Below are 27,985 nucleotides of genomic sequence, written 5' to 3' on the forward strand. Positions count from 1 at the left end.
GGAAAGATGTGAGGAACTTGAGATCCCTTGATTACAAGGGAAAGATGTGAGGAAGTCTGGAGCCCTTGATTACAATGAAAAGATGTGAGGAATTCGGGATCCCTTGATTACAAGGAAAAGATGTGAGGAAATCTGGAGCCCTTGATTACAAGGGAGTGATGTGAGGAAGTCTGGAGCCCTTGATTACAAGGAAAAGATGTGAGGAACTCGGGATCCCTTGATTACAAGGAAAAGATGTGAGGAAATCTGGAGCCCCTGATTACAAGGGAAAGATGTGAGGAAGTCTGGAGCCCTTGATTACAAGGGAAAGATGTGAGGAACTTGGGAGCCCTTGATTACAAGGGAAAGATGTGAGCAAATCTGGAGCCCTTGATTACAAGGGAAAGATGTGAGGAAGTCTGGAGCCCTTGATTACAAGGAAAAGATGTGAGGAACTTGGGATCCCTTGATTACAAGGGAAAGATGTGAGGAACTCGGGATCCCTTGATTACAAGGGAAAGATGTGAGGAAGTCTGGAGCCCTTGATTACAAGGAAAAGATGTGAGGAAATCTGGAGCCCTTGATTACAAGGGAAAGATGTGAGGAAATCTGGAGCCCTTGATTACAAGGGAAAGATGTGAGGAAGTCTGGAGCCCTTGATTACAAGGAAAAGATGTGAGGAAATCTGGAGCCCTTGATTACAAGGGAGTGATGTGAGGAAGTCTGGAGCCCTTGATTACAAGGGAAAGATGTGAGGAAGTCTGGAGCCCTTGATTACAAGGAAAAGATGTGAGGAAGTCTGGAGCCCTTGATTACAAGGAAAAGATGAACTTGGGATCCCTTGATTACAAGGGAAAGATGTGAGGAAATCTGGAGCCCTTGATTACAAGGGAAAGATGTGAGGAAGTCTGGAGCCCTTGATTACAAGGAAAAGATGTGAGGAACTCGGGATCCCTTGATTACAAGGGAAAGATGTGAGGAACTCGGGATCCCTTGATTACAAGGGAAAGATGTGAGGAAATCTGGAGCCCTTGATTACAAGGGAAAGATGTGAGGAAGTCTGGAGCCCTTGATTACAAGGAAAAGATGTGAGGAACTCAGGATCCCTTGATTACAAGGGAAAGATGTGAGGAACTCGGGATCCCTTGATTACAAGGGAAAGATGTGAGGTGTGTCTGAAATTGTATGCATTTGTATAGAGTTCAGCTGATACCACATTGAACCAGTACCCACAACAGGGTGTCTACCAGTTAAGAAAGAGTAAAGAAATAAACAAGTATGTCAAGAAATCGATAAAAAGTCAATAAATTATACTTGTGGTCAAGAATCAATGACCGATTGATTGATTTAGTTTATTTTTACTTCTTTCTGCCCTTTTGACTAATCGTAAAGATGAGGATGAATGGTGGTAAGTTAGATGAATGAAGGGACAAACACACATGGATGACAATGCAAGCCCCATGTAAGATTATACCAGCCGAGTCCAGATGCCAATGCCTCCCTAGTCTGCCAAATGCAGTCCAGGATGCATTAATATTAGATAAAACAAGTTTAATTCTCTTGTTAAATACAGCTTCAGTTTTCATCTTAACTGGCCTTTTAGTAGGGGGGGTTTTCATTAAATAAATATTATTTTCTTAATTGGTAATTTCCAACTTTACCTAAGTAAGGGTCAAATAAATAAAGGTTAAGTAAAACGAAAAAATGGTCAAGAATTTTGGATATGTTATTTTGTTCAACACCCTGCATACTGATACCAATGCTTGAAAACTGTAACAATTAAAAATTGTTCTCAATAGGGATTAATATTAGTGGGTGAATATTCCAATCCAATTATAAGCATCATTTTACCATGGTTGAAAATATTAAAAAATTATATCAATGTTAAAATTATCTGTTACGTAATCTCACACTACAGTTTTTTCACATAAAAATGTACAAAATAAATGGAAAGTTTGAATTTTGCATTACTTCCAAGATGATTACTCCGTGTGTTGTGTGACAGTTTTTGAACCCAGCGAATGATCAAAATCCTGGTATCAGTCGGTATTGGTAAATAAAATCCTACCAATACTTTTTGATACCAATATATCGATATAGGCTCAGCCCTACTTTTTTATTTTGTGTGCTTGCTTGTGGTTTGAGCCATTTTGCTATGTACCACTTGTAATTTTTTAACATTCTTTTATAAAAAATGTCTAGGTCTATTTTTTTTGTTCGCAGCCAAACTTTATTGAGCTACTGGAAATATCTCTGCAAGCTAACAGCAGCTCACCACTGATGGTTTAGCAATCCCTGTTAAAGAGCATTCAAGTGAATCTTCATGTGGTTTAATTTTATTGTTACCTACGCAGGGTAACCAGTGATGAAAATCAAGAAAAAGTAATCAACAAGTAGGTGAAGAAGTCAATAAAAAGTCGAGAAATTACTTGTGGTCAAACATTTTTGCTACCACAATAACTGATTGATTTATTTTACTTTACTTTGCTGCCTTTTTGGCTAATTGCAAAGATGTGGATGAATAGTATTGAGATTAGATGGATGAAGGTACAATCACAAATATATAGGCACGACAACATGAGCCTCATATAAGACGTACTGGCTGAGTTCAGATGCCAGAACCTCGGCAGTCTACCAAATGCAGTCCAGGATGCATTAATAAATCAAGTGGAATTCTCTTGTTAAATACGACTCCAGTTTTCATATTATCTGGTCTTTTGGTAGGGAGTTTTGATGGAATATTTTCTTGCTAATTTCCAACTTTACCTAAGTTGGGTTTCAAATAAATAAAGGTTATGAAAAACAAAAAAAAGTCAAGAATTTTGGATGTGTTACTTTGGTAGACCCTACCCTGCTAGGCATCTGTGGTAAAAAAGTTTCACAAGTGCAAAATATTTACTTGAATGCTCTAGATGTAATTTATCAGAATTTGGACTATCTCATCGGTTTTCTGGAAGCAGTGAAATTTTGAAAAAGTATTTCTAGATGGCTACTCTTAAGAACAAGATAAAATTCAAGCATTAATAGTACGTTTTCACAGTTAAATTTCTAGAATTTCAATGCTAAAAATGGAATGATGTACTCTTTGGTACATACACAACTTTTAGTTGTTTCCAGTGTATCCCAAAACTATTATGCTTTCGAAAATATATAATTTAAGGTGCAGATAATAATGTACACTCACTTTGAAATGAAATTTTGTTCAATTAGAAGAGTTTCAAATTCATAATTATTTCTCTTTGTAGTGTAAATTGCATTGTGTTTCCTGTGAAATTGAAACCATTAGATAAAAGAAAAATAAGCACACTCAAATGGAGAAACTGAAGTCTGAAATTTGAAATGCATTAATATTTAAAGGAAATTTCGTTCCCCCAACCAACATAAACACTAATAAAACTTTGAATACAATATTGTTTGCATCTTACATCTCTCTACATTCATGAGATTCGATTACTATATGAAAGGATTTTTCACATATGTAAATAAAATTCATGTAGAATTCACACATAATTTCATGAACTCAAGGAATTCCCAGCAAGTAGACTGAGACAGACAGACAGACACAGTAACATCTTAAGAGAGTGCTAGAAAATAACAATCGAAGTGCATGAATATTTTTATGCTTAATAACTTTATAAAAATAAGCTCTTTGGTTAATACAAAATATGTACAAAAATAGGCAATTATTGAAAATCCCAGTATCTACAATGTATAAACATGTAATTGGATTCCAAAATATCCCAACACTTTTATGTAAAAAATACAATATTCAATGAACTCACAAATTCCAAAATACAGTGTTTCTTCCCCCTTTTGCACTTTGCACTGCAATATGGAGTCAACAATGTTAATAAGTTTGTGTTACATGATTAGGAAAACTGTCACATTTAAGATAAAAAAACATTACAGAAAAGTACATAATCTTACCTCATATTCTGAACACTTACCACTGGCCTTATATACATGGTTTATTGGTTTATCTACCATTCTTTCTAATGCAGTACCTTCAGTATGTCACATTCATATCTGTCAAGTATCTTCCCCCCCTCCCCCCGCTTCGATAACTATAGGCATGGATATCAAGTTGTCATGTCTATGGATATGCCCTATATTATTTCCACTTAAACAAAAAGCTTCAAATTACTAAAAATGCTTCAATGGCCGACTGATTGCTTTTGTAATTAGCTTATTGCATTCTGCATTTCTGTTAGTGCACTTTCAAAATACAAATGCAACCACGAAGTAATAACATAAACAGTAATCACATGAAAAGCAACCCATTCTTTTGGGTTAATTTGAGTTTTTGTTTTAATTGGGACTGGACCTACAGTTAAAACTGGGACCTGAACCACGCCCGTACCCAGGATTTTTTTGAGGGAGGGGCCAAATCTGAAAATGTGTTTATATATTCGTGTTTTATCTTTATTTTGTGTATGTTGCTATGGCTTGTACCCAGGATTCCTTTAAGGGGAAAAGAGTAGATTTGAATATATAGAACAAAGGGATCAGAAATGATGTGAGGTTGATTGAATTAGAATTTCCTTTAACTGATTTTCTTATACCAACCCTATTGAAAAGTCATGATAATTATATGTTTAGAAAACAATATATTTGCAAATTAAATGTTGCGTATTCGCAATTGTTATTAACAATAAAGAGCATGTCTAAATGTAAGTTAACAAAAATAAGAGATAGCTTTGCATCACAACTGCAGTTCGAAAAAGTCGGAACAGGAATTAAAAGTAATGGACTGTCCCGACTAAATTGCTGAATCGGACGTCTGGTAGCCTTGCATCAATTACTATAAAACTAAAACTACCAAATATTGCAGACTACATACGAGGTGTGGCTAGAAAAAAACCGAATTGATTTTGCTGTCAACAAACGCGTCAAGGTCAAGCGGTGCATCAGTGTATAACGTGATATCCTGCCTATCGACTGTCTGATTTTCCAGGGTGCGCGGCGCTCAGTTCCACTGTAGCTTGTGGACGAAGTGAATCATACATCTTTGCTCCGTCGGAAAAATGTTAAGTGTGAAAGTGGAACAGCATATCAATTTGAAGTTTCTTATGAAACTCGGAAAATCCACCACAGAAACTTAGGTTTGTTGAAGGAAGTATACGGAGATGAGTGTTTAGCACGCACGCAAGTGTTTGAGTGGTTTCAAAGGTTTAAAGAGGACGACTTGCATCCTGGACGGCCATGAACGTCAAAAACGGAATCAAACATTGCAAATGTCTGTGAATTGATTCGAAAAGATCGTCACTTAGAGTATTCGAACTATTGCAAAATAACCAACATTATTAAATTACGGTGCTGACGACCCTTCGTGAGCGAGTAAGAAGACGACGACCTGATTTGTGGAAAAGCATGTTGTGGATTCTTCATCAGGACAATGCTCCTGTCCACACGGCATTGTCAGTCAAGGCTTTTTTGGACAAGCATGGGATCCCAGTGTTAGAACATCCACCCTATTCGCTGGATATCACACCATGCGACTTTTTTTATTCCCAAAGGTCAAATCAGCACTGAAAGAAACCAGATTTAAGACCGTAGAATCTGTGAAAACAAAAGCGACGGAGGTCATGAACATGGTTTCAGAAAATTACTTCCAGCACTGCTTCCAGAAATGGAAGATTCGTATGGAGCGGTGTATCGGTAGTTCAGGGGAGTATTTTGAAGGGGATAATGTTCGTATTGTACAAAATAACCAATAAAAGATTTTGTAGCAACAGTCCGGTTTTTTCTAGCCACACCTCGTACTTCTACATAACATTCATTCATTTATGTAGGAATAAAATTGAATGTTTTGCAAATTTGAAAAGTTGTCAATGATGTTTTCGTAGCTTTTTATAGGTTCACATTTAAATATTCCATGGTTCAAGGGGGGGGCATGGCCCCTCCCCTGGGTACGGGCCTGACCTGAACCACTATGTGCCTCCACTGGGATCTAACCCATGACCCCTTGATTATAAGGCAAATATGTTACCACCTTTTGGTTAATTTGATCCATCACAGTTAACTTAGAGCACTGTTTCTGTTCAGCGTGATGTGATGATTGTCTGTAACAGCGATTACAAATCCTGCCTTAATGGACCTTGTCGAACGAGTGTGTCCAACTGGGCTTCCTCTTCTCAATGAAGCTTGAAACTCCCTCTTGCCCATCTGTCATTGACAAGTTTGTCACCATCTCTACCTCACCAAATCTGCAGTAAAAATAATTCAGCACAAGACAATAAGAAACTGAAATTTCTATAGTAGAGGGTGAGAGATTAATCACGGCTCTATTGATATAAGCCAATATAGACATATATCAATTGTACTGTATCTGTAAACTTAATGACAATTTAACTGATTCTATATGGTATAAATAACCTTTAATTTGTTGCAAAATTCTGTCATTTCGTTATTACAAGGCACATACTGAAAAATAGAGAGCCTTGTTCGGTTACTCTCAGGTCTTGACCATTTCGGCTGAAACCACATGTGTGTTAGGTAGAGCCATCTGTTGTCCACTGCATGAACCACATGATTGCCCAGTTTCGCTGTCAGTGCTGTTGGTAGGAAAAAAAAAGGCATCCACAGACAGTTTCATCAATAGGCTATCGTGGAATTTCTTGTGAGTGAAAACATGTGCATTCTGTCAGTGTTTCCAACAATCAGTACCTTCGGATTTTCAGCGCTGAAGCTTCATTTGACGTCATCGCCTATTCCACCACTTACGTTCGAATTTTCATCACAAATTGTTTCAAAATGGAGGCTACAGTTGCTCTTTTCTCTGCAGTTTCGGCTGTTGCTTCGGTTTTTATGGAAACGCCGTTGTTGAATGAATTTAAAAAAAAGAACAACTAAGGATAGTACGAAGGAAGAGGAAGATTTATTTCTACTTACAAGTGCACTGGCAGAACACACACATTTATTCTGTAGATTTCCGGCCTGTAATTCACTTCCATCATTCTCATCGACGCCATTGTAGCTCGTCGTTAGCAGACTACAATTACCCACAATTCCTAAAATCCACCGCTTGCACCAGCCCCTGTTTGTGGTGGAAGAGGTGGAATCTGATGGATTCAGCGCTGAATGTGTGGAATGGCAGGATCTATGGAACAAGTTTGTATGTGCACAAAGGTCATACTTTAAAGCTGATGAGCTAAGTGGTGCCATATATCCTACCATAAAAGTGCCATACTACAACTCCAGGAAATGTTTTAACTACAGTAACAAATGCAATTCTGCAACTATTTTCATTTTTATTGCTTACCTGTAAGCCTGCTTGATGTCCATTTGGATTTGCTTGTAGAAGAATTTCTTTCCCATTTCAATCACCGATCGACTTTTCTGCAGAATACTCTCGATTACTTTTTCACTTTCCTTCTCTGTAAGGGAAGAATACAAAACAATAAGAATGGTGCTTAGCAATAACACAATGTGCAAACATAATTCTACTTTTACAAATACCTGTGGATGTGGATAATATTTCATGGACATACTTTCTTGTTTGCTTAACCCCTTCCCTGTGTTCGGTGTAATATTATGCCCTTGGTCACTATAGCTTATTCTATGTTGGGCGTAATATTACGCCCGCGAACATCTCTGACTGACGTAACCTGTGTTGAACGGAATAATACGTTTTTTCGTTGGTAAAACATATGTTTTGCTATTGAAGAAACAACAACCTTTTATTAAGTCACGATTTTCAGTGCAGACAAAGAAGAAAAAGTTGAGAGGAAAGTAAATTGTTTTTGTGTGATGCTGACAAAGTGCAAATGTGAGTTCGTTTGTGTGCCGCGTTTAGTCAGTTGCTTTATGTACAATTTTTTTGGTTTTGCGTTATTTGAACTGTTGGTGATTTATTGTTGGTTTTTGAGTTTGTGAGTTTCTAATAGTATTGTCAAACAGGATTGTGAAATATTTTTTCCCTCATACCTATTGAAGATATTGCAATGAAACTTGGTGGACGCATTACGTATAGACCATAGTATTTTTCAAGGTAGATTATAATCGAGTACCTATATCCAGGGCCGGTCCAGAGGGCCCCAAAGTTACCAAAAGGGATTTTTCACAGGGAAATTTTCCGAATTATTCCAGATTAGTATCTAATAGTATTGTCAAACAGGATTGCAAAATATTTTTTCCCTCATCCCTCATACCTATTGCAGATATTGCAATGAAACTTGGCAAACACATTACGTATAGACCATAGTATTTTTTCAAGGTAGATTATATAATCGGGTACCTATATCCAGGGCCGGTCCAGAGGCCCCAAAGTTACCAAAAGGGATTTTTCGGAGGGAAATTTCCTGAATACTTCCCCGATTTCCCTTTCCTCATTCTTGATGTACACATTTGCATGGTGCCATTTGAAAGCCTGTTCTATTCTGAAGAGACAGACGTATGAACCATGATACTCAGATGAATTGTGCTGAAGCAGTAGCTACTTAAAAATATTACTACGCAAACTCAAAAAAGAACGGGAAAGCATTTTGTCAGAAAATTAGACAGGAAAGGGGTTAATGTTTTTTTTTTCAAACTGTTATTGCCATGACTTTTAATTGTTGGTTCGTGCATTGGTCCTCAAAATATAATGTAAAAACAGAAAACATAACCTAAAAAATATTACTAAAATTACAAAGTATGAGAAAACTTATACGACTTCGTAGATTATTTACAAATACTGCAACGTTGTTACGAGCTACAACACGAATCATGAGCATGTTGCGGACAACACATTGTGTATACAAATTTTACTCCATCATTTAATTAAATAAAAACTTGATAATAAAAATGACGTGCACACGTACCAAGCTGTTCTTCTGGGACCACTTTGCTCACAAGGCCAGCCTGCAGTGCTTCGTGGGCCGTGAGGGGGAAGCCAGTCATAAGCATGTGCAGAGCTACTTTCCGGGGAACATTTCTGGACACGGGAATCCCAGGGGTTGAGCAGAAGAGACCAACATTTGCCCTGAAAATAGAAATTGGAAATTAATGCTACTTAGAGTCATGAATTTTTGCATTCCTAGGTTTTGTAGCTGTTTTGTGCTCGGCACAGTATCAACATACTACTTGGCTGGGAATATATGCATATCACTAGAAACAGGACCACCAGAAGTAAACTCTTGTGTTATGAATTCAATAATTTTACAAAACAAGAAATTATATTGATTTACCCTCCTACCCACCCTCCTCTTTAATGATCTTTCATTGTTATGGACTCCCAGAACTTAACTCAATATTAAAAGTTTCTCATCATGTTTTTTTTTATTAGTCACACGATACAATTTATTACAATACTCATACTTTTATTGTAACAAAAATGGCAATAATAATACTTAACAGAACAATATACAGCGTGTTCCATTCAAACCTCCCACATTTCAATTTATCATTGCCAAAATGTTATGGAACATAATGGAATGCGAGTGTTACTAGACAAAAGAGAAACTCAAATAATTTTATTGCATGACCTCGAAGTTCACCGTTTTCTCACTATGCAACACCACAATCACATAAAGCACAATGGCAACTCCGCAGCAGCGTGCACAATCTGTGTTCTGGTATGCAGAGACCAGAGTTTGAACTTTGAACTGCTTGGATGCTTGGCGAAGTGATTTACGCGGGCTTCTCTGAAATCCCGCTCAAATTTCTTCCGCCTTCTCCTCCGAAACACGTCGGCGAGAACTTCTGGATTGTTTATTAACAATTCCAGTCACCAAAAACTTCGCAGACCATGCCTTAATGGTTTTCCCATCAGGTGCATCACCACCATATTCTCTCGGGTAATTTCTTTGCACTGTAATGATTAATTTGGTCTCTGTATACCAGAATACAGATTGTGCACGCCGCCAGACTAGAAATGCATCTACAAACACAAGTCACAAATCTTACGGGATATAATAATCTATGAATGATTCTTAATTGTATGACGTCTGAAAATTGTTAATTGTATAACAATGTCAAATTTACCTAATCAACTTCAAGATATCATATCTTGCAATAATTTTCCGTATGTCAGATAGATTATTCTGGAAAAAAAAAGATTGAGAAATCTGTTTTATTTTCCAGGCAGCTTTCCTTGATAAAAATAAAAGCTGAACTGTGAAATACTTGCTTCAGAGTATTAATAAATATGTATAAATTGAATGAGATTTGGATTAATAATAGTTGCAATTTTTCACGTCTACAAGTAAAAATTCAAGCAGAATTCACGCACAATTCCCGGAGCCAATAATTCACATATAATATCTGGAATTTAAGGAATTCCCAGTGAGTAGGCACCCTGCAAATATAAATGCTTTGGCATTTCTTCAAGCCTTCATGGAACCTTCCTGTCATGGCATGGCAGTGCTTGGAGTCTCTTTCTAGTATCAAAAATGTGAAATTTAAAATATGAAAATGTTGGTACCTGAAATATTGATACCATTTCAGTCCACAGCAGCCCTATTACAATATACAAGATAACTGTATTCATCATGAGACTGAATTAGAAATTTATGCTGTTGCTATGACCTGATAATAATAACCCGTTGTGCAACAGACCTTGAGAGCCAAGGCCTGACCTGCCGACGGCTGGACTCACTCCTACATGCCTCAGCAGAGTTATTTACGGGGTTACATGTGGTCAGCTTGACGAACCTGGTCGTTGTTGTAGGCTTGTGTGACAAGGTTATGCTACTCATACATAGCTCCATAGGCGTAGCTACAGGGTGTGCTGGGTGTGCCTAGGCACACCCTAATGGGCTACTTTATCAAAGAGAATTAAAGACAGATATTTCAATAAGAGAGAAAATAAGTGGCCATTTGTAAGAAGTGGAAAATGTCATTACTTGGTACTACAGCACCTTGAATAACGTAGTGTGGAAAACGACCCAAGAAACTGGTTCCCCAGACGGATGAGAAACATAGATGGCAGTGCGATCAATGTCGGCGCTAATTTTCTTATGAAAGTAATGCGGCTTAGTTAGTTTTTTGAATATATTATGTAGATTTGTTTGTCTTGAAAGGCGGTACGTGAATTGATGGAAACAGTTATATTTGTGGAGTGATTTGCAGTCACGAAATGGCATTAATTTGGAAAGAAAAGTAAAATAAAATGAATAAATAAATAGCATGCGTGCGTAACACAAGAAGAAACATCGCAATGTGATTCCGGACGTCAGGTCTTGGACTGAGTATTAGAGTTTATTTTTCTATGTTATTAGAATAAAAATAGTATCCTGAGACATATTTCATACCGAGGCGACAAATCACAAGTGTCGCTTGAAAGCGAGCAGTCGGAAATCAATGCAGCCTTTTGAACCATAGGGGGACACAAGCTCTGACTGCACCGTTTCCTCAAGGAGATTTTACCACGCGACAAATGATACGAGGATTTCACACCAAAGCGACACGGGTCATTCGGTCCAAGGCAACTTTCATACCAAAGCGACACATGTTGCTTGGAAAGGAGCCAATCAAGAGCAACATTTCACATCGTAGCGGCATGACGGGAAGCACAGGCCAGTGTTCGGTTGGTGAAATCCTCAAGCGATAAGTGTCGCGTGCCGCTTGTCGCTTTGGTGCGCAATCTCACTAGAGCAAGACACTCATTGCATCGCGTATGCGCGAACAACAAACCACGGCAACATGTTGCAAGCTATTGAGGAAATGGCCCAGTTTGAGCGACGCAGAAGCGACACGTGTGGCTTATCGTGTCGCCTAGATCTGTAGTTGTAATGTGCGGTTTATCGTGTCGCCTATCTGTTGTTCGCAAGCAACGCTTGCTAATAGACTGAAGGCACCATGTCGCTTGTCACTTAGTTGGGAACTCCCCCTGTAGCACGTCGCTTCGGTCTCAGCACCCTTCCTTTAAGGAGCTTTCCGACCGAAGTAACAAGTAGCACGTGAATACGCCATATGAACGTGTCGTTTGCAGTTTGGACCCTCATGTGCAATGAATGCTATTTTACAGTCTGGAAGTGTGTGTCACTAGTGTGACAGTGTGAACATCCCGTGTCGCTTGTCCCATTGGTTTGAAAGTTGCCTTACACTCATGTCGATGGCACTAAGAAAGTTTTGTGGGGTTCCCCTTGTCGTTTCATGAAATCATCATTATCATCATCGCCGCGATTAGTTTAAAGCGGAAGAAAAGAGACAGTAAATATAAAAAATACAAATGCTTCAGTGTGTATATCTTTAAAAGAAATGATGATGATGATAATAATAATGAACCTAATTCATACACAAAAATTTAGTTGCCAAGAGCATTCCACGCGTATTTTTTTCTCCCATATTATTAACGAAAGTATGACGATAACAGGACGTGATCGACTGTCTAGAATGTTCGTTAATATCTTCGCGACCATTGTACCAAATATCATAGCAATTATCACATTCATAGAAATGCTTCATGTAAAAGAATCAGACGTTGGAGCGAAAACTCCATTTTCTTCCATTATAAGCAGACGAATACCAAGCACCGGGTTCAACACCAGCACCTCTAGCGGATCATTTTCGAGTGGAACCAGCCAGAGGGTGCAGAACCATGCTGTTTTCCACACTACTTTATTCAAGGCGCTGTACTTGGTACAAACGTGTGCATTATCGCTGATGAAACGAGTGTCTATAGATTTTCGAATTTTTGATGTAATTGGAGAAAGAAGATATTTACTGCATTCTACTCTGTACTACAGCGCCTTTCTTCTATACCTGTCACAAGCTGCACGTGTGAGAGAGAGCTTTCTCCAAGCTTACCCAAGTTAAAACTAAATTAAGAGCAACTCAGAAGCAGGATAGATTGGAAGCCCTGCTCTTGCTATTTGTGGAACAGGAAAATAAAAAGGTTAGTCTATTGATGTAAATGAAGTTATTGATGAGTTTAAGAACATTGTACCTTTTGACAGACGTCTTTTGTTATAGATGATGTATTTGTTTGTAACATTTATGAACATTTTGTGTGTGTGTAATTTCTATGCAATTTGATTTATTTCTACTACATATATTCAGAAATTTTCAACACTGTCATTTAGTGAATTTATATTCCTTTACAAACATCACTGCAGTTAAAGAGCCAAGTGATTGTGTTGCAAAATATGCTATTAAAAAGGTACAAGACCTCATTTTTTTTTCTTTGTGCACACCCAAATATAAAGTTCTAGCTACGCCTATGCATAGCTCCTCATTTTTTTCATGAAGGTGGGTCATGTATACTAGTCGAAATCTTAGGAGAAAAGCTGTAACGCTTCCCTCAAAGAGACTCGGACGAGCACGTGTCCCGTAGCCAGAACCCAAAGCGTGACACCGTAGACTGCACTGCCACGATGCAGGATGCTGCTACAACATATTTATGGAAATCTCAAGTCACATAAAAATGACTTTCCACAGTTTCCATTTCTCAAAAAAGTGACGGTTACTTCCAAACACAGCTACATACCCAGGTGTTGAAAAAGAACTCTTGTCCGAGCATATTGCAAGGTCACACGCTGCCACCAGCTGGCAACCAGCAGCAGCTGCTACTCCATTCACGACAGCTACGACAGGAACAGGGCAGTCAGTAAAGCTCTGCATCAGTTCGCTGCACGTGTGGAACACATTTGAGTGATGGTCCTTCCCGTCTTTGGTGGTCTGAAGAAGATACAACAAGACCAGTTGAGAAAAATAATAAATAAAATTCAACATGTTTAAGTATACTGCTTGGCGCCCCCTGTGGCATAGCACATCGCGCTATGACGCCAGGGGTTCCGGGTTCGAATCCTGGTCTGGGCATGGATGTTTGTGAGTCTCCATTCATCAATTTCATTATATCATCACTCATCCCCATCCTCGTAAATTAGCCAAAAGTGACACAAAAGGCAAAGTAAAATAAAGCAAATCAAACGTATACTGCTTGTACAGATTTTCTCTAATCAATCAAATCTCTCACTGCACATGAACATCACTGTTGACATGTGGATTGTTCTTCCTGAAATATTGTATTTTACTGTTAAATTTATACAAAAATACAATCAATTGTACACAAGTATATCTACGTAATGCATTTGATCATACTGTGAAAAGCACCAAAACTTTACGCAAGAAAGGTGTCATGGGGATGTAGGAATAGGGCCCTACACATTTTCGATCTCTGCCATTTTGGAGGTGATGTGATCTGCACTATGTTCCGGCTGCCTTTACCCCTAGGGTTGCCCTCAGGTACCCATTGATTTGGGGCTAGGTGAGCCCTAGAGCGAGGGCAAGGTCAGAACAGTTCCAACCTTAGATCACCCACACCAGGAATTGAACCCGGATCTCCTATGTGGCAGTCAGATGCCGTACCGATTACACCACTGCGGCTCCCCATGCGAGAAAGAGATATGCAGTATTCAGTGCAAGCAATTTAGAGAACCTTGCTTTATAAGCAGTTTAAAAACCTTTATAAGCTCAGTTTCTTGTACATATGTAGGGTGACCAGACGTCCTCTTTTATCCGGACATGTCCTCCTTTTTAGGTGTCTGTCCGGCATCCGGGCGGATTTTTTAGAAATCGGTAAATGTCCTCCTTTTTGGAAAGAGTATAGCATTGACCATAGCAAATGTGCTGCATACAGAATGCTTCATTTGGGGTGCGACCCACCTAGCATCTGGGAGCTCAATACGATCACTTTCCCGACTGAGTCATTAGTAGGGTGCGTATTTAAGGCACTAAAAACCTCTGAAATAGGCAGTCAAATAGGCATCAACATGATGAAAATAGGCACTTAAAAAGCACCATAAACTAAGACACGAAAATAGGCACTTAAAAGGCACCCTAAAATTAAAAGATGTAAAAATAGGCAATGGATGTGAACCTTATTTAAATTTTCTTCTTACAATGCACAGTTACATTGTATTAGCACTTCAGTGTCCAGTTTATACATAAAAGTGCACTAGCAATTAACATACTACAATACGCTTTTGATCGAAATTCACATTTGCGGGGAATCGTCTGTTAAAGTAATTCTCACAAAAAGAGCTTGTGCTAACGACTGCGAATTTGAACAAATGATGAATGAACAATTTGCACCATTGTAACAAAAAAATATTTAAAACAATGTTCCAATTCAGACCATCAAATCTGGCGAATTCCAGATTTCAGTCAGTACAACATCAACAAAGCCTTACATCTTGCAATATAGGGAAAGCCAAATGCACGTAAGAAAAAAGCTGAAGTATGCAAAAATTGCAGAATATCCATTTTTTGGCACGATAAAGCAAAATAGGCACTAACCATCAAAATAGGAAGTTATTGGCACTGTAAACATGTGTTTTCTGAATAGAAACTCCATGAAACGAACTTTAAAGTTTAAACATGAAAGCCTATGGTTTACTACAAAGGTATAAAAAGGCAAATAGGCAAATTTCCGCACCCCAGTCATTAGTATTAAGCGCTGAGACTGCTGGAACGCATGTAGTCTGTGCAGTTCTTTTTCGGTTGATTGATTTGGTTTATTTTACTTCGCTTTTTTCCACTTTTGGCTAATCGCGAAGATATGATTATTTTGATGAAGGACACATATGCCAAGGCTGGAATTTGAACCCGGGACCTCTGGCGTTGTGGCACGGCGTGCTAACCACTCCAACACAGAGGTCGGCCATTTCCTTTTGGAGTTATACATACGCGATACAGAAATGCGTAGTGAGAATTTTGATTATTAAGTAATATTTACTTTCATGAAATAACGAAGCGAAAGAAAATATCCAGTTTAAATGGATGGAAGAAATGAATATGGGGTAAAGTGTAAGGTGGTTGTCACTTTCCTCTGCTATTGGAAGAGTTCTAGAAATTTTCGTGGCATTAAAATCATACTTCTCTACCCAATCTAAACTACCTGAAATTTTAATTTGGCTTTTCGAAATAAGTTAAGCGAATCTTACTTGTTACATTTGCATTCACCTGTGGAGATTTTTCAGTCTAATATCCAAATTCTGTGCTTCAAATTATATATATTCTTTGTAATTTGTTAGAAAAAAACAGATTAGGAGATCGCTTACTTTGCTTAAAGGTAAGATGTTCTTGAAAGAGATCTTCTGAAAAGCATCTGTGAGCAAAATGTTGGTAAGATTTTTCTATATTGATTAAATTATGAGTAATTGCAAATGTATAGCCATTTTTTGCAGTGTCCTCTTTTTTAATGTATGTGTCTGGTCACCCTATACATATGACATCACACACACAAATGCAGAGGGAGGGAGACAGGGAGTGAGAGAAAGAGTGAGGGAGGGACATACACTTGCTCACTAAGGGTTGAGTGAACAAATACCGAGACCAATGCCACTGATTCCCACCAATACCGAAGCTGATACTTGAAAATTGTAACCGTTCATTGTACAGTGTGTCTACCAATATAAGAAATCTAAAATTCTTTCCTTTTCCTTGACCTCCCCCCCCCCCCCCATTTATTACTCAATGAAAAACCCCTTGCACAAGGCTTGTTAAGATGAAAACTGAAGATGTGCTTTAACAAGAGATTTAGACTTGCTTTAATTATTAATTCATGTAACAATTCAGACTTCATCTTGGATGGGGAATGGCCACATTACTCTTAATTTTTTTTACAGAACTTCACTAACTACTAACTAACTAACTCTCTAGCCTTCTTAAACCAGAAGGTTCATGGCTACAGCAACACAGGCCTTCCATCTGTCCCTATCCTGAGCAAGATCTATATACTCTTTCCCATCCATACAGATCTCCTTTAGGTCCAACTCAACGTAGTCCCTCCATCTTCGTCTTGGCCTTCCTACAGGTCACTTACCATCAGGTTTCCCAACAAGAATCCTGTGAACTCCTCTTTCCTCTCCCATTCGTGCCACATGGCCTGCCCACCTAAGTCTTCTTGATTTAATTATTCTAATAATATCTGGACATGAATACAAATTATGTAACCTTCTCCACTCACCTGTTTCCTCATCCCTTTTAGGTCCAAATATTTTCCTAAGGATCTTATTTTCAAATACTCTCAATTTATGTTCCTCTTTCAATGTAAGGGACCAAGTTTCACATCCATATAATACTACAGGCAAAATTACGGTTTTGTATATTTTAATTTTTAGTTTCTTAGATATTAAACGAGAAGACAAAAGTTTATGAAGAGAGAAGTAACATGCATTTCCTGAATTAAGCCTACTTTTTATTTCCTCATTAATATAATTTGCATTTGTTAATATTACTCCTAAGTATTTGAATTTGGAAACTGGTTCAAACGAGTTGTTATCAATAATTAGATTTTGATTATTACCTAACACACTCGAGTAGCTCCGAGACAAAAAAAAAACTTTTAATCTAGAGTTTCATATTTAAAGATGAAACTCAAATCATGCTATTAGAAGGAAGTCCATGTATGAACAATCATACCAATTCTTTGAGGTTATGTCCAGCTGAAAATGCAGGGCCTTCCCCAGTCAAAACAATGCATCTCAAGGAGGGGTCATCCTGATTGTGCATAATATGACTTTTCAGAGCTTCCAGCATTTGCAGTGAAAGGGCATTCCTGGGAAAAAAAAAAAGAGTGTTTTCTAAATATGTAAACTAACTGCAATACATACTATACAAAATATTTATTTTGTTTCTCTCTTACTTCTGGGGCTTCTTTTGTACAAATGCTACCACAATGAGTCAATTCACATCATATCTAACCAAGCTTATGCCATATACAGGGTGTCCAAAAAATAATTATGAAAAAGAAAACATTACATCTCTGAAACTACTGAAGTTATTGTTTCGAAATTGCAAAAAAAGGAAACTTATAAAAGTTTTTATTCCTAGTTCATGTAAAAGAAGCCTGCATGCTCCCGATATCATTTTGTGAAAGTCATGTTTGTTTATGTCTTGTTAATGCTTTTCCTGTTTGTGATTCAACACTGTCCGTTTCAACAACCTACGTTTCATCTCCAGTGTTGCACCTTAAACAGCAGGTTCAGTACCGATTAGCCTAACAAATTTGACATAAAACAAACATTTACCAAAGTGGCTGAACCTGGATCTTGTAACGAACATGAGGGTTTAAGGTTTTATATTTGTAAGAAGTTAAGATTTTTTAAAATGTTTGTAACTTCAAATAATATGCAAGCTGTCACAGACAACTATAGTTACATTGATACAGTTGTGGTTGGAACTTGTGTATATGTTTAGAAATACGTCACTTTCTCATCTCAGCAGAGGAAGTGAACCTGCCTGAATGTTTTCTCCTGATAGACAGACTGAGTTGAAAAACAGGTGAAGGTGAGAAAGCAACAGAAACATGGTAACGGTTAAGGGAATGCCCGAATAGTGTAATTGGTAATTATTTTCGTTTCATTCTGGCTATACTCGGAAATAATAATTAAGTACAGAAACTTTCGTGTATTTATGTTTGTCTTGTCCAATGTTAATTCTATATGCAAGTGTGTTTAGTGATTGTGATGTGATTTAATATGTTATAGAATTGTTCCTCTTCAGGCAGAAATGTAACCAATCTGTACCTTGCTTGTAAGTCCACATACGATAGGAAATATAAGTGATTATAAAACTGTGTTTAACTTTGAATACTGTGCTGTGTTTCTTATCTACCCAGAAAGCCCTGATGATTTGCAAAGATTCTCATGTTCCCGACTAAAGGACTAACTTTCTGACGACTGGTGTACAACCGGGGAACGTTGCAATCTTTAAGGTAAAGGTAAAAAAAAAAAAGAAGTAAAGATCCCCGTGCCACGAAGCAGGGGTGCCCACATGAGGGATTCATGATGCAAGTGCATCATGGGAATTTTTGGGGGCGACAAAATTTTATAGTTTTGCTACCGCATCTTCGCCAATCATCTCGTTCAGTTTGAGTGACTTGTTATTTATTTTAAGTCAGCATCTACTTCATGATTTAACATCCACAAGAACACTAATTCCTGTAGCAAACATGAAAGTAAGTCATGCTTTCTCTTTCTTTAGTATTATAATTTCCTTTCCAATGAAAGGTTTTGAATGTCATGCACCTTTCGATTGTTGCCATCTCAGCCAGCGGTAAACAATGTCTGGTGTTTTATTTGTGGTTGTTCGAAGTCGGCTCGGAACTTTCTACATGTGGACTTCGGTTTTAGTGTTGGATGATTTCACGTACGGTTAGTTTCTTGTAAGTGTTCCCATGATACGACTGACTGGATAATTGTAAAATACTATAATTTCAAAAATTTAATTAAAAAATCAAATTATCGACATTCAAAAAAAAATAGATAACTGTGTGTTTATCAAAACTATATTTGTGTGTGTCAATTCTTTCGGGGGATTTTGATCAATGACTATAGGGGGGGGATGGGCACCCCTGCTATAAAGGCACATTTAGGGGATATGGGGTAGGGCCAAATACATTCTCGATCTCGGTCATTTTGGAGGTGATGTAATTAGCACCATTCTCCTGCTGCCTTTACCACCCAGGGTTGCCCCCAGGTACCCATATATTTGAGACTGGGTGAGCCCTAGAGTCGCTCTATGCCGGGGCAAGGCAGGAAAGAATCCAACCTTAGATCACTCACAATGGGAATCGAACCTGGGCCTCCCGCATGGCAGTCAGATGCCATACCGACTAGACCACCTTGGATCTTCAAGGGTGCTGCAATTTCCCCAATACAGGATGCTATTGTGGATGAAGGAAATTATTTTCCTGTAGTTTTCGGTTATTTGTTGTGACGTCTCAGGAGAACACACGCTCCCTTCATCAGACATTTATTTTCATTTTGACTAAAGATACAGTTATAACAATGGTTAGCAATTTTTTAAACAAATGGATGTTGTCAATGTTACATTGTTGTAATATAGCAACTTAACTGTGAAAAGAAGCAGTCTGTTTTATTTTTATTTCAGACATAAAAAATGTATGACATTTTTTTTTTTATTTAAAATTATGAATTCCAAATATCATCAGGAAATGCAAATTCATCATTGTTTCCACAGTGTCTCTTGGTGTTTTCTGTTACATTAAATTTTAAAGATGGTGGCTTACTCCATTTGTGAAAAAAACAAACTCCATACGGATCTATGTTACCATTTTCATTATTTAATTTATTCCAGTGTTCTTCTGCAATGAACGAAGCTTTCCAGACATTCAACTCTATGTTTCCCGTCAATCTTTTTTAAAACCCTTCTCTTTTTAATCAAATGCTTCTCTTCGATGATATGAGTTGACAAACCTGTTCTTGGGTTTTGATTTATAATGTCCAAATCGTGTTCGTGCCATCTTATTGCCATTTTCCTTGCTGTTTGTCCTACATAATCCTTTGAACATGAACAACTTATATTATATATTCCTGTGGTTTCCACATCTGGTAGAGTTTCTCATTTTGAATTCATTAAATGTACATTCCAAACTTCTTGGTGATCTAAAAATAATTTTGAAATTAAAACTTCTAAAAATTTTGGCAATTTTGTGAGAATCCCTTGTGGAATGGAATGCACACAAATTTCTTTTCAACAGATTTTTCATCTTTGTCTGTATTTCTCTTTTCCTTTAGTTTTCTTGCGACTTGTTTTTTGATTTGGTTTATTCTGTTAGTGTGAAAGCCATTTTCTTTTGCTATATTAAAAAGCCTTTCTTCTTCATTTTTAATATTCTTATTATTAGAACATAGTCTTTGTGCTCTCAGGAAAAAAAATTAAAAATATATAATCCATTGTTATACGCGAATGTTCTGAATTGGCATGGATGGTCACAACGAAAAACTGTCTTCTTATGCTTGTAATAACAGTAAACTACAGGAAAATAATTCTACAATGTGTACATACAAGAAGAAGGATGAAGCAAAGTTCGGTCTTGCTTGACTGACTTTATTTCAACCTCATATAAAGCATACTCCTCCTGTGCATTTCACATCCACTCTCCACCAGTTGGGAATCACATCTGTAATAGCTAAATTCAGCTTTCTCCCACTTACCACACACATGCACATGCATCCAGGATAAACTTTTTGAAATACAGGGTGCATTGTGGGAAATGGACGGTTTTCAAATGGAGAATTCGAAGCAGGGAGAGGGTGGCATTGAACTAATTCTGCCATGATATACTTACTCTTCATTATTAATATTTTTTTCTCTTTTGTCATTACTATCATGAACATAATGAAAACATTGTTGTGGATACCCGATCTAATATGTAATTTTTGATGTAATAGATGAAAATATAATGTTCTCTCTCTCTCTCTCTCTCTCTCTCCAGGACAATAAGTGCATACCCCTCAATGTATGTTGTTAGAGGTGGGCTTCTTAAGCGGGTTCCTTTTTTATTATTATTATTTTTTTAAATTTATTTATTTGCCGTGGACATTAGAGCATCATGTGTTCACATATGACAGTGTCATGAAAAGTGGTGAGTTGATTATTGAAGGACAGCGGCTACGCACAATAGATGAACTTAAGGACAGTAATCAGCAGAAAGTGTGACTGATTACCCAAGAATAGAAGAGCAGTTCAAGGAGCAACTTCACATTTGCATTCGCCAAAACGGTCGTCATTTAAGTGACATTTTTTTCCATACATTATCTGCCTAAAATGGCATGTGATAATGTATCATTTCATTATGGTACGTAAAATGTTCACTACACATTACTTGAGTTCCATCTATTTTCAAATTGTCCATTTCCAATGATGCACCCTGTACCTGTATTGACCCACTGAATATAATAGGCTGAATTTTCAGCATGGTTCATAGTCCCCCTGCTCTTACTTTCCAAAATGACAGCCACTTCGAGGAAATGTTACCATAAAGGGTAATTCCTACAGCATGAACAGATATGACAATGGTATATTACATCATCCATAAGTGAAGAAGAATGCCGATGGAGTTCATGAGTTGTTGTTTATAAGTCCACTTTATGCACAGATAGGCTAATTGGGACTGGACCTACAGTTTAAAGTAGAATCCAAATCACTATGGCCCCCAGGATCCCTTAATTTCAATGAGGCAACCTTACCGCTATGCCAGCAGGAAGGCCCACACGCCGATGGAATATATCGATGAACTGTAAACTGTTTTGGTAATAAAGTCATTTGAAAACTGAAACTGTACACATGTTGCCATTATTTCTTTTTCATTTGAAGCTTCGTAATTTGGAAAATATGCACTTGAATAATACAGGGTGGCACATATTGTATCTACCAATTTCAGTTGCCAGAATGCACGTGTGCATGCATGTCTTACCTACATCTGTGGAGAATTGGGAGTCAGGCAATTAGTATACCAATGAGCGTTTGTGCGTTAAATTGCAACGGTGGAAGCATACATCTCAGACACCAGGCCCTGTGGCGGAACAATGAAGATCGCCATGCACCTCCTCCAGAGACACACAACATTCTGAGTTGGGTTAGACAGTGGAGAGCCACAGGTAATATTGTGAACCGTAAGTTGCCGTGGAATACACGCGATTCCACAGGACATGTTGAGATGCTTGTCATGAAAGTCTTCCCACATCGCCTCGAACAGTGCATCTAAGCAGAAGGAGGACATTTAGAGGATGTTATTTTCAAGGTGTTCATATTATACACTGTATTAAATGTCTATGTGTATATTTTTATTTTATAACCATATAAAATTTCTACAAGCACTCACCATCTTTCCGTTGTCATATGAAGTTGGTAGATACAATATGCATCCCCTGTACATTATCGCAGCCTTGGTGGCTAAGTGCATTAAGTGATCATCTTATGGTCTCCTCAGCAAAGGTTCTGGATTCGGGGTTGTAATTCAATTTGTCAAAATGTAATCATTATTCTTTCTCATCATCCTGATTAGCAAAAAGTGAGAAAAAAGCAATGTAAAATAATTGATTGATTGATGGATTTCACCTTGCATTTCTGCCACTTTTGGCTAATTGCGAAGAAGAGGATGAATGATGATAAGACTAAGTGGTTGGAGTGACAATCACAAACACTTACGGATGGCACAAACAAAAGTCCGATACTGGTGTATGTGTGTTCAGACGCCGCTGCCTCGTTTGTCTGCAAAATGCAGTCCAGGGTATACTACAAGGAAGTGAGGTTGACACATGGTGTTTTGCAAAAGGTTCGGTCACTCCTTATATTCCAAATGTACAATAAGAAACTACAATTACAACATATATATTATTCAATGTAATTTAACATCTTAGAGAGGTTTTGTAAATAAAAGTCAATCATCGGCTGAGAGTATATGAGCCATGCAATTGTAAAATGACAGAAGAAATAACGGTAAATTTCCCATATCCAGAAAATGTATTTCTTCAAATTTACAGGAGAAATTACTTACCGAATGCAGTTTCTTTATAGTTGTGGAAGTTCGGGGAAGTGTTTTCTCACATCGTTCTTTGAATCCTCCCGGTAAATCATATATTTTTCGATATAAATGTGTGACCAATGCACGAAAGCTGTTGCATCCATTTCCTTTCAGCCGGATGTTGCCTGTGCGTGATGACGTAATCCACGTGTTTTTGTAACTGAAGAAGGTACATTTCCGCAAATGGTTTGTGGGGCTATGTGCCAAAGGTTCGTGGGGCTATGCGAGAATGTTGTGTGTGGGATACGCATTTTTCTTCTAAACCAATTTTTTACTATTGTAACCTAAACGTGACCCCACCTAACCTAACCTTACCGGAAATGGATCGTGGGGCTATGCGTCAATGGTTTGCGGGGCTACGTAGGTATTTTTGGGTGGAGTGGTGTGGACACACTGCATGCAGACTACGGTAGTGAAACTGTGACAGCCATTTCGCAGTCACCGTTTACGGAAGGGAAGAAACAACGAAGAAAACTTCCTCGATATGTCGCAAATAGAGCTTATTTCCGTGAAATAAGCGAAATACCACCTTCAACTATGTTTCTCAATGCAGAATATGTAAGTACGAGTATTGAAATTAAATGAACTAGCATATTTCAGCCGTTTTCCAGATATGGGAAATTTACCGAAATAACACTACATGGATTTCGACTGTACCATGACTTAGATCTCTTCAAATAATTAAATTACCTTGTTTTTGGGCTCTTCATTATAACCCTTCTCACTCCATTTTCTTCCACTGTCTGAACCAAAGTACTCTCACTCTGTGTATTATTTGTTGCTGCAAAATTTCTTAGGAGCTTCACAACTCCTACTAGCTGGCATTTCTAAAATTAAACATATTTATTTTTTTCACAGAGTTACGAACATGCACATATACATATTAAACGTAATGTTGTTAATAAAATGATATTCAATTAAATTTAAAAAGTTGTTAAATTGTCAACTTTCTCCTTATCCACCACAATCACAGTCTGAGCCACGGTAGCTCAGTAGTTAGGGCATCTGATTACCATGCGAGAGACCCAGGTTCGATCCCCGGCGGGGGAGAACTGGGACTTTTCAACCTGTTCAAGCGGCTCCGGCGTCCACCCAGCATCGTATAAAGTGGGTACCTGGAGGAAACTTTGGGGGGTAAAGGCAGCCAGGGGCATGGTGCTGATCACATCACCCCCAGCTTGGCCGAAATCAAGAAAGTGTGGGGCCCTAACCCCACACCCCCTATACGTCTTCACGGCGTGGTGTAAGCACAGGGGAGCACTTTGTTTACCATGATTACACTTTTCTTAATCATAATTAAATCTGCACACTCTGATGATGATTTTTTATGATTTTAATGATTATAGCTACATCCATTGAATATTAAATATGAAATATCTGTTAATATGGTAAAAGGTAAGGTAAGTGAAATAACTTAGTTGCAACCATTAAGGGCCTCCTCCATGGCGCAGTGGTAGCGTCATTGCCTTGTAATCAAGGGGTCCCGGGTTCGATACCTGGTCAAGGCACAAGTGGTTCGGATCCCACTTTAAACTGTAGGTCCAGTCCCGATTAGCCTTACTGTGCATAAAGTGGACTTAAAACATCAACTCAAACCAAAGCAACCATTAAATAGGGAGGTGAATGAATCCTTCATGTTCTTTAAGGAACATTTGCAAATTTTTATATGGGATAAGTAGACAAGACAACACAACCTCCTCCCCCACTTTAGAGATGAGCATACGGACTGTCCAGGTTCCATAACGTTAATAAAGTACCACAAGAAAATAAAAAGCTACAATATGAAGAAATAAAAAAAACAATAAGCAAAATATTGATGTCAAACCTATTTTATGATGTCAGAGAGTTCCTAATGTTTAAATTTTGATGGACATTTGAAATATGGATTTTAATAAGTAAAGAAAGGAGATATTTTATATATATATCATTTTGTCCTGTTTTTCATCATGTACCAACAGTAACTGTCCTTTCATAACTATAATCTGTGCTGTTTTCATCTATATTCCCATTACAAACTCCTAAGGGTTGTAGAGAGGACTTAATAGATCAAGTTTTGATAAGGAACCCATGGATGGAAACGTACCGTTTTGGTACTACACAGATGACAAGATCACATAATTTCACATCTTCATCATATCTTATCAGGCAAAAATGGTATGTGACGGAGTGACATGATGCTGAAAACGCTCTGCATACAGACGTTGTGCAGCTCTACCATTTCGTCCAGCTTCGCCGTAAATTAACAACATGTCAGTGTCCTCGGCAAACGTGTCTTCAACCATACTGTCCTGTCTTCCGTCAATGTGGGTTGCCTACCGTCAGTGGTTGGAAGTAGCACGCTACTGTTTCTAGCTACAAAATTTGTAGCGGTAGCTGTAGCGGCGCTACATTTTGAAATGTACAAAATTCCTGCAAAAATTTCGCTACAGCTACATTTCTTATCTGCATTTTGAGGAAAATTTTGAATGTGACCACAGCATCAAAGAAAAATTCCACAATAACACTTACTTTTGCAAGAGGTCAATAAAGACAATGTCTATTACATGGAAATACGTATAATCTAGATTATAAATATCTTGATATCGCAGATTATAGATATCTGCATAATTTATTTCATTAGTATAGAATAAATCTAATATACAAACAGCTAAACTGAACTGGTATATATGAATATATTCTGGCTAACAGCTACGTTTTTTGAGGTACATCGCTGTTTTGGGGAGAAACATGCCTCGTTTCAGCCACCCCAGGAAAAAATCCTGTGGATATCCATGGTGTAAGAGACAGGAAAATGTCATTCATTACTGTGTAAAACACATCTTGCAGTGCACAAACGAGTGATCAATGGATGAGCAATGACAAAGCAATAGTGCCAGAATCCAATGAATCAATACGTTAACACCATTGATCATTGTTGGTACATAGGATCTCACCAGCAAGAAATTATTGTTACAAGTATGATAGACATACACATATTGGAAGTACAATTTTCATCATAATATTTGTTCACAAATTTTAAAATTGCAATACATTTAGAACACTCGTGCTTATACATCAGTTTCCTCAATATATTTTATGGTATTGTAAAAAGTATGTACGAGTTATTGACTTTTCTGCAGAAACGAGAATTTTCTTTAGTTAATATACAGTTATATTAATGATTCTACTTTTACGTCGCGTTTCTGTAACTTTTGCTAATCATGACAATGAGGATAAATGGTTAATTTTGTTATTCTCTTATCTAGAGTTACTCTCTGCCACTTTTGGTTAATTGTGAGAATGAGGAAGAATGGTGACCATTGTAGGGAATGGAGGAGCAGGAGGATCCATCCTCCCAAATAGGCATCTTTCCTAGTTTTTGTTTTGAGTCCACTTTATGCACAGTTAAGCTAATCGAGACTGGATCCGAATCACTAGTGCCTTTGCCAGATATCGAACATAGGGCCCTTTGATTACAAGGTGCCAAAATTTCCACCTTGTCTTCAGGAAAGCACAGGAAACTTATGTAATGCATCGCTCCACACGTTGCTCATTTAGCTATACCAGAGCAACATCCCTAGCTATCCGCAATGTTAGAGCAAACATCTAAGGAATTACGGGAATTATGATAATAAATAACGATCTGTTTTCCAGTAAGTACAACTATCATACCAGGGGCTTCTTTTGAATATCCATGTGGTTATTCCAAGTTTTTTTTTATGCAGAAGTAGCGCAAAAGTAGCGAGTAGTGCACATGAGTAGTGTAGCGAGATACGTTTTGGTAAATGTAGCTGTAGGTAGCTGTAGCGAAGCTACATCTTTGGGCAAGTAGCGGCAGCTGTAGCGAAGCTACTTTTAAAATGTAGCATTCTGATCACTGCCTACCGTGAAGTGGGAGATGTGAAATTATGTGATCTTGTCATCTGTGCAATACCGAAACAGTATGTTTCAGGACATGGGTTCCTTATTAAAACTTCATCTGCTAAGTTCCCTCTACAACTCCTAGAAGTGTGTAATAGGAATTCTGAATCACCCTGTATATAGCAATGTGTGCTGCAGCAGTGCAAAAAAAAAAAAATTGAATTTGAATTGTATTAGTGTTCTTTGACTTCTTTTTATGTAGCATAACCTTATAATTTAGATACTTATGTAGTTATAAGCATGACCTGTCCAATATCATTGTACATTCTGTACTATAGATGATCTTGTTTGCCTGCAACATGTATTGTTGCACTTATTGGGATTTCCTAAGTGGAAGTGAGGTTAATATTTAGTTGCCTTTTCAAAAGGTCAATCCTTACAAGTCGGCCTTGCATGAGATACAAAATAAACTGATCAATCAGATTCATCTGTCTGTTATAATGGGTGAAATTAGTAAATTAAGGACCTTATCGTGTGCTAACCAATACATATTATTGTGCATTGACGAATAGTGTATTCATATTTCCTTATAAATTACGATTTCACACCTTCTTTGTATTTCTTGCAAATATTGCAGCCATGATTAATAAATTACAGTGTTACATTAACAGATTTTGTTTTGCTCCCTTGTTGAGTTCACTTTACACCTATTGACACAGGTGTAGCATAAGTCATTCTTCTTCTTCTTCTTACTGACCCTATCAACTGTGAGTCGATTTACAGGAAAGAAAGAAAGAAGAAATTAGCAGAAGTCAGATTTGTAACGAAGAGCGTCTCTTATCGCACTACACTTGAGCAATCTTTAGTTCTTACGTCAGACGAGGAATGCCTACAGCCCGTATTCATAGT

At 37.7% G+C, this 27,985-nt stretch overlaps 1 protein-coding gene across 1 annotated transcript; it reads right to left on the bottom strand.

The window, feature by feature from the left end:
- Positions 1-4,393: 4,393 nt before the first annotated feature.
- Positions 4,394-27,811, bottom strand: LOC145981840 (enoyl-CoA hydratase domain-containing protein 3, mitochondrial). Its single transcript, XM_083115281.1, has 7 exons — positions 27,685-27,811; positions 23,927-24,063; positions 17,326-17,461; positions 13,388-13,578; positions 8,781-8,941; positions 7,241-7,355; positions 4,394-6,185 (listed from the first exon to the last, which is right to left on the bottom strand). Exons 1-7 carry the CDS (start codon positions 27,715-27,717, stop codon positions 6,068-6,070), a joined length of 891 nt encoding a protein of 296 aa, XP_082971407.1. The 5' UTR covers positions 27,718-27,811; the 3' UTR covers positions 4,394-6,067.
- Between the last annotated feature and the right edge of the window lie 174 nt (positions 27,812-27,985).

The sequence above is a fragment of the Lepisma saccharinum genome, chromosome 30 (assembly GCF_977018435.1).
Source record: "Lepisma saccharinum chromosome 30, izLepSacc3.1, whole genome shotgun sequence".
Taxonomy (NCBI): Eukaryota; Metazoa; Arthropoda; class Insecta; order Zygentoma; family Lepismatidae; genus Lepisma; species Lepisma saccharinum.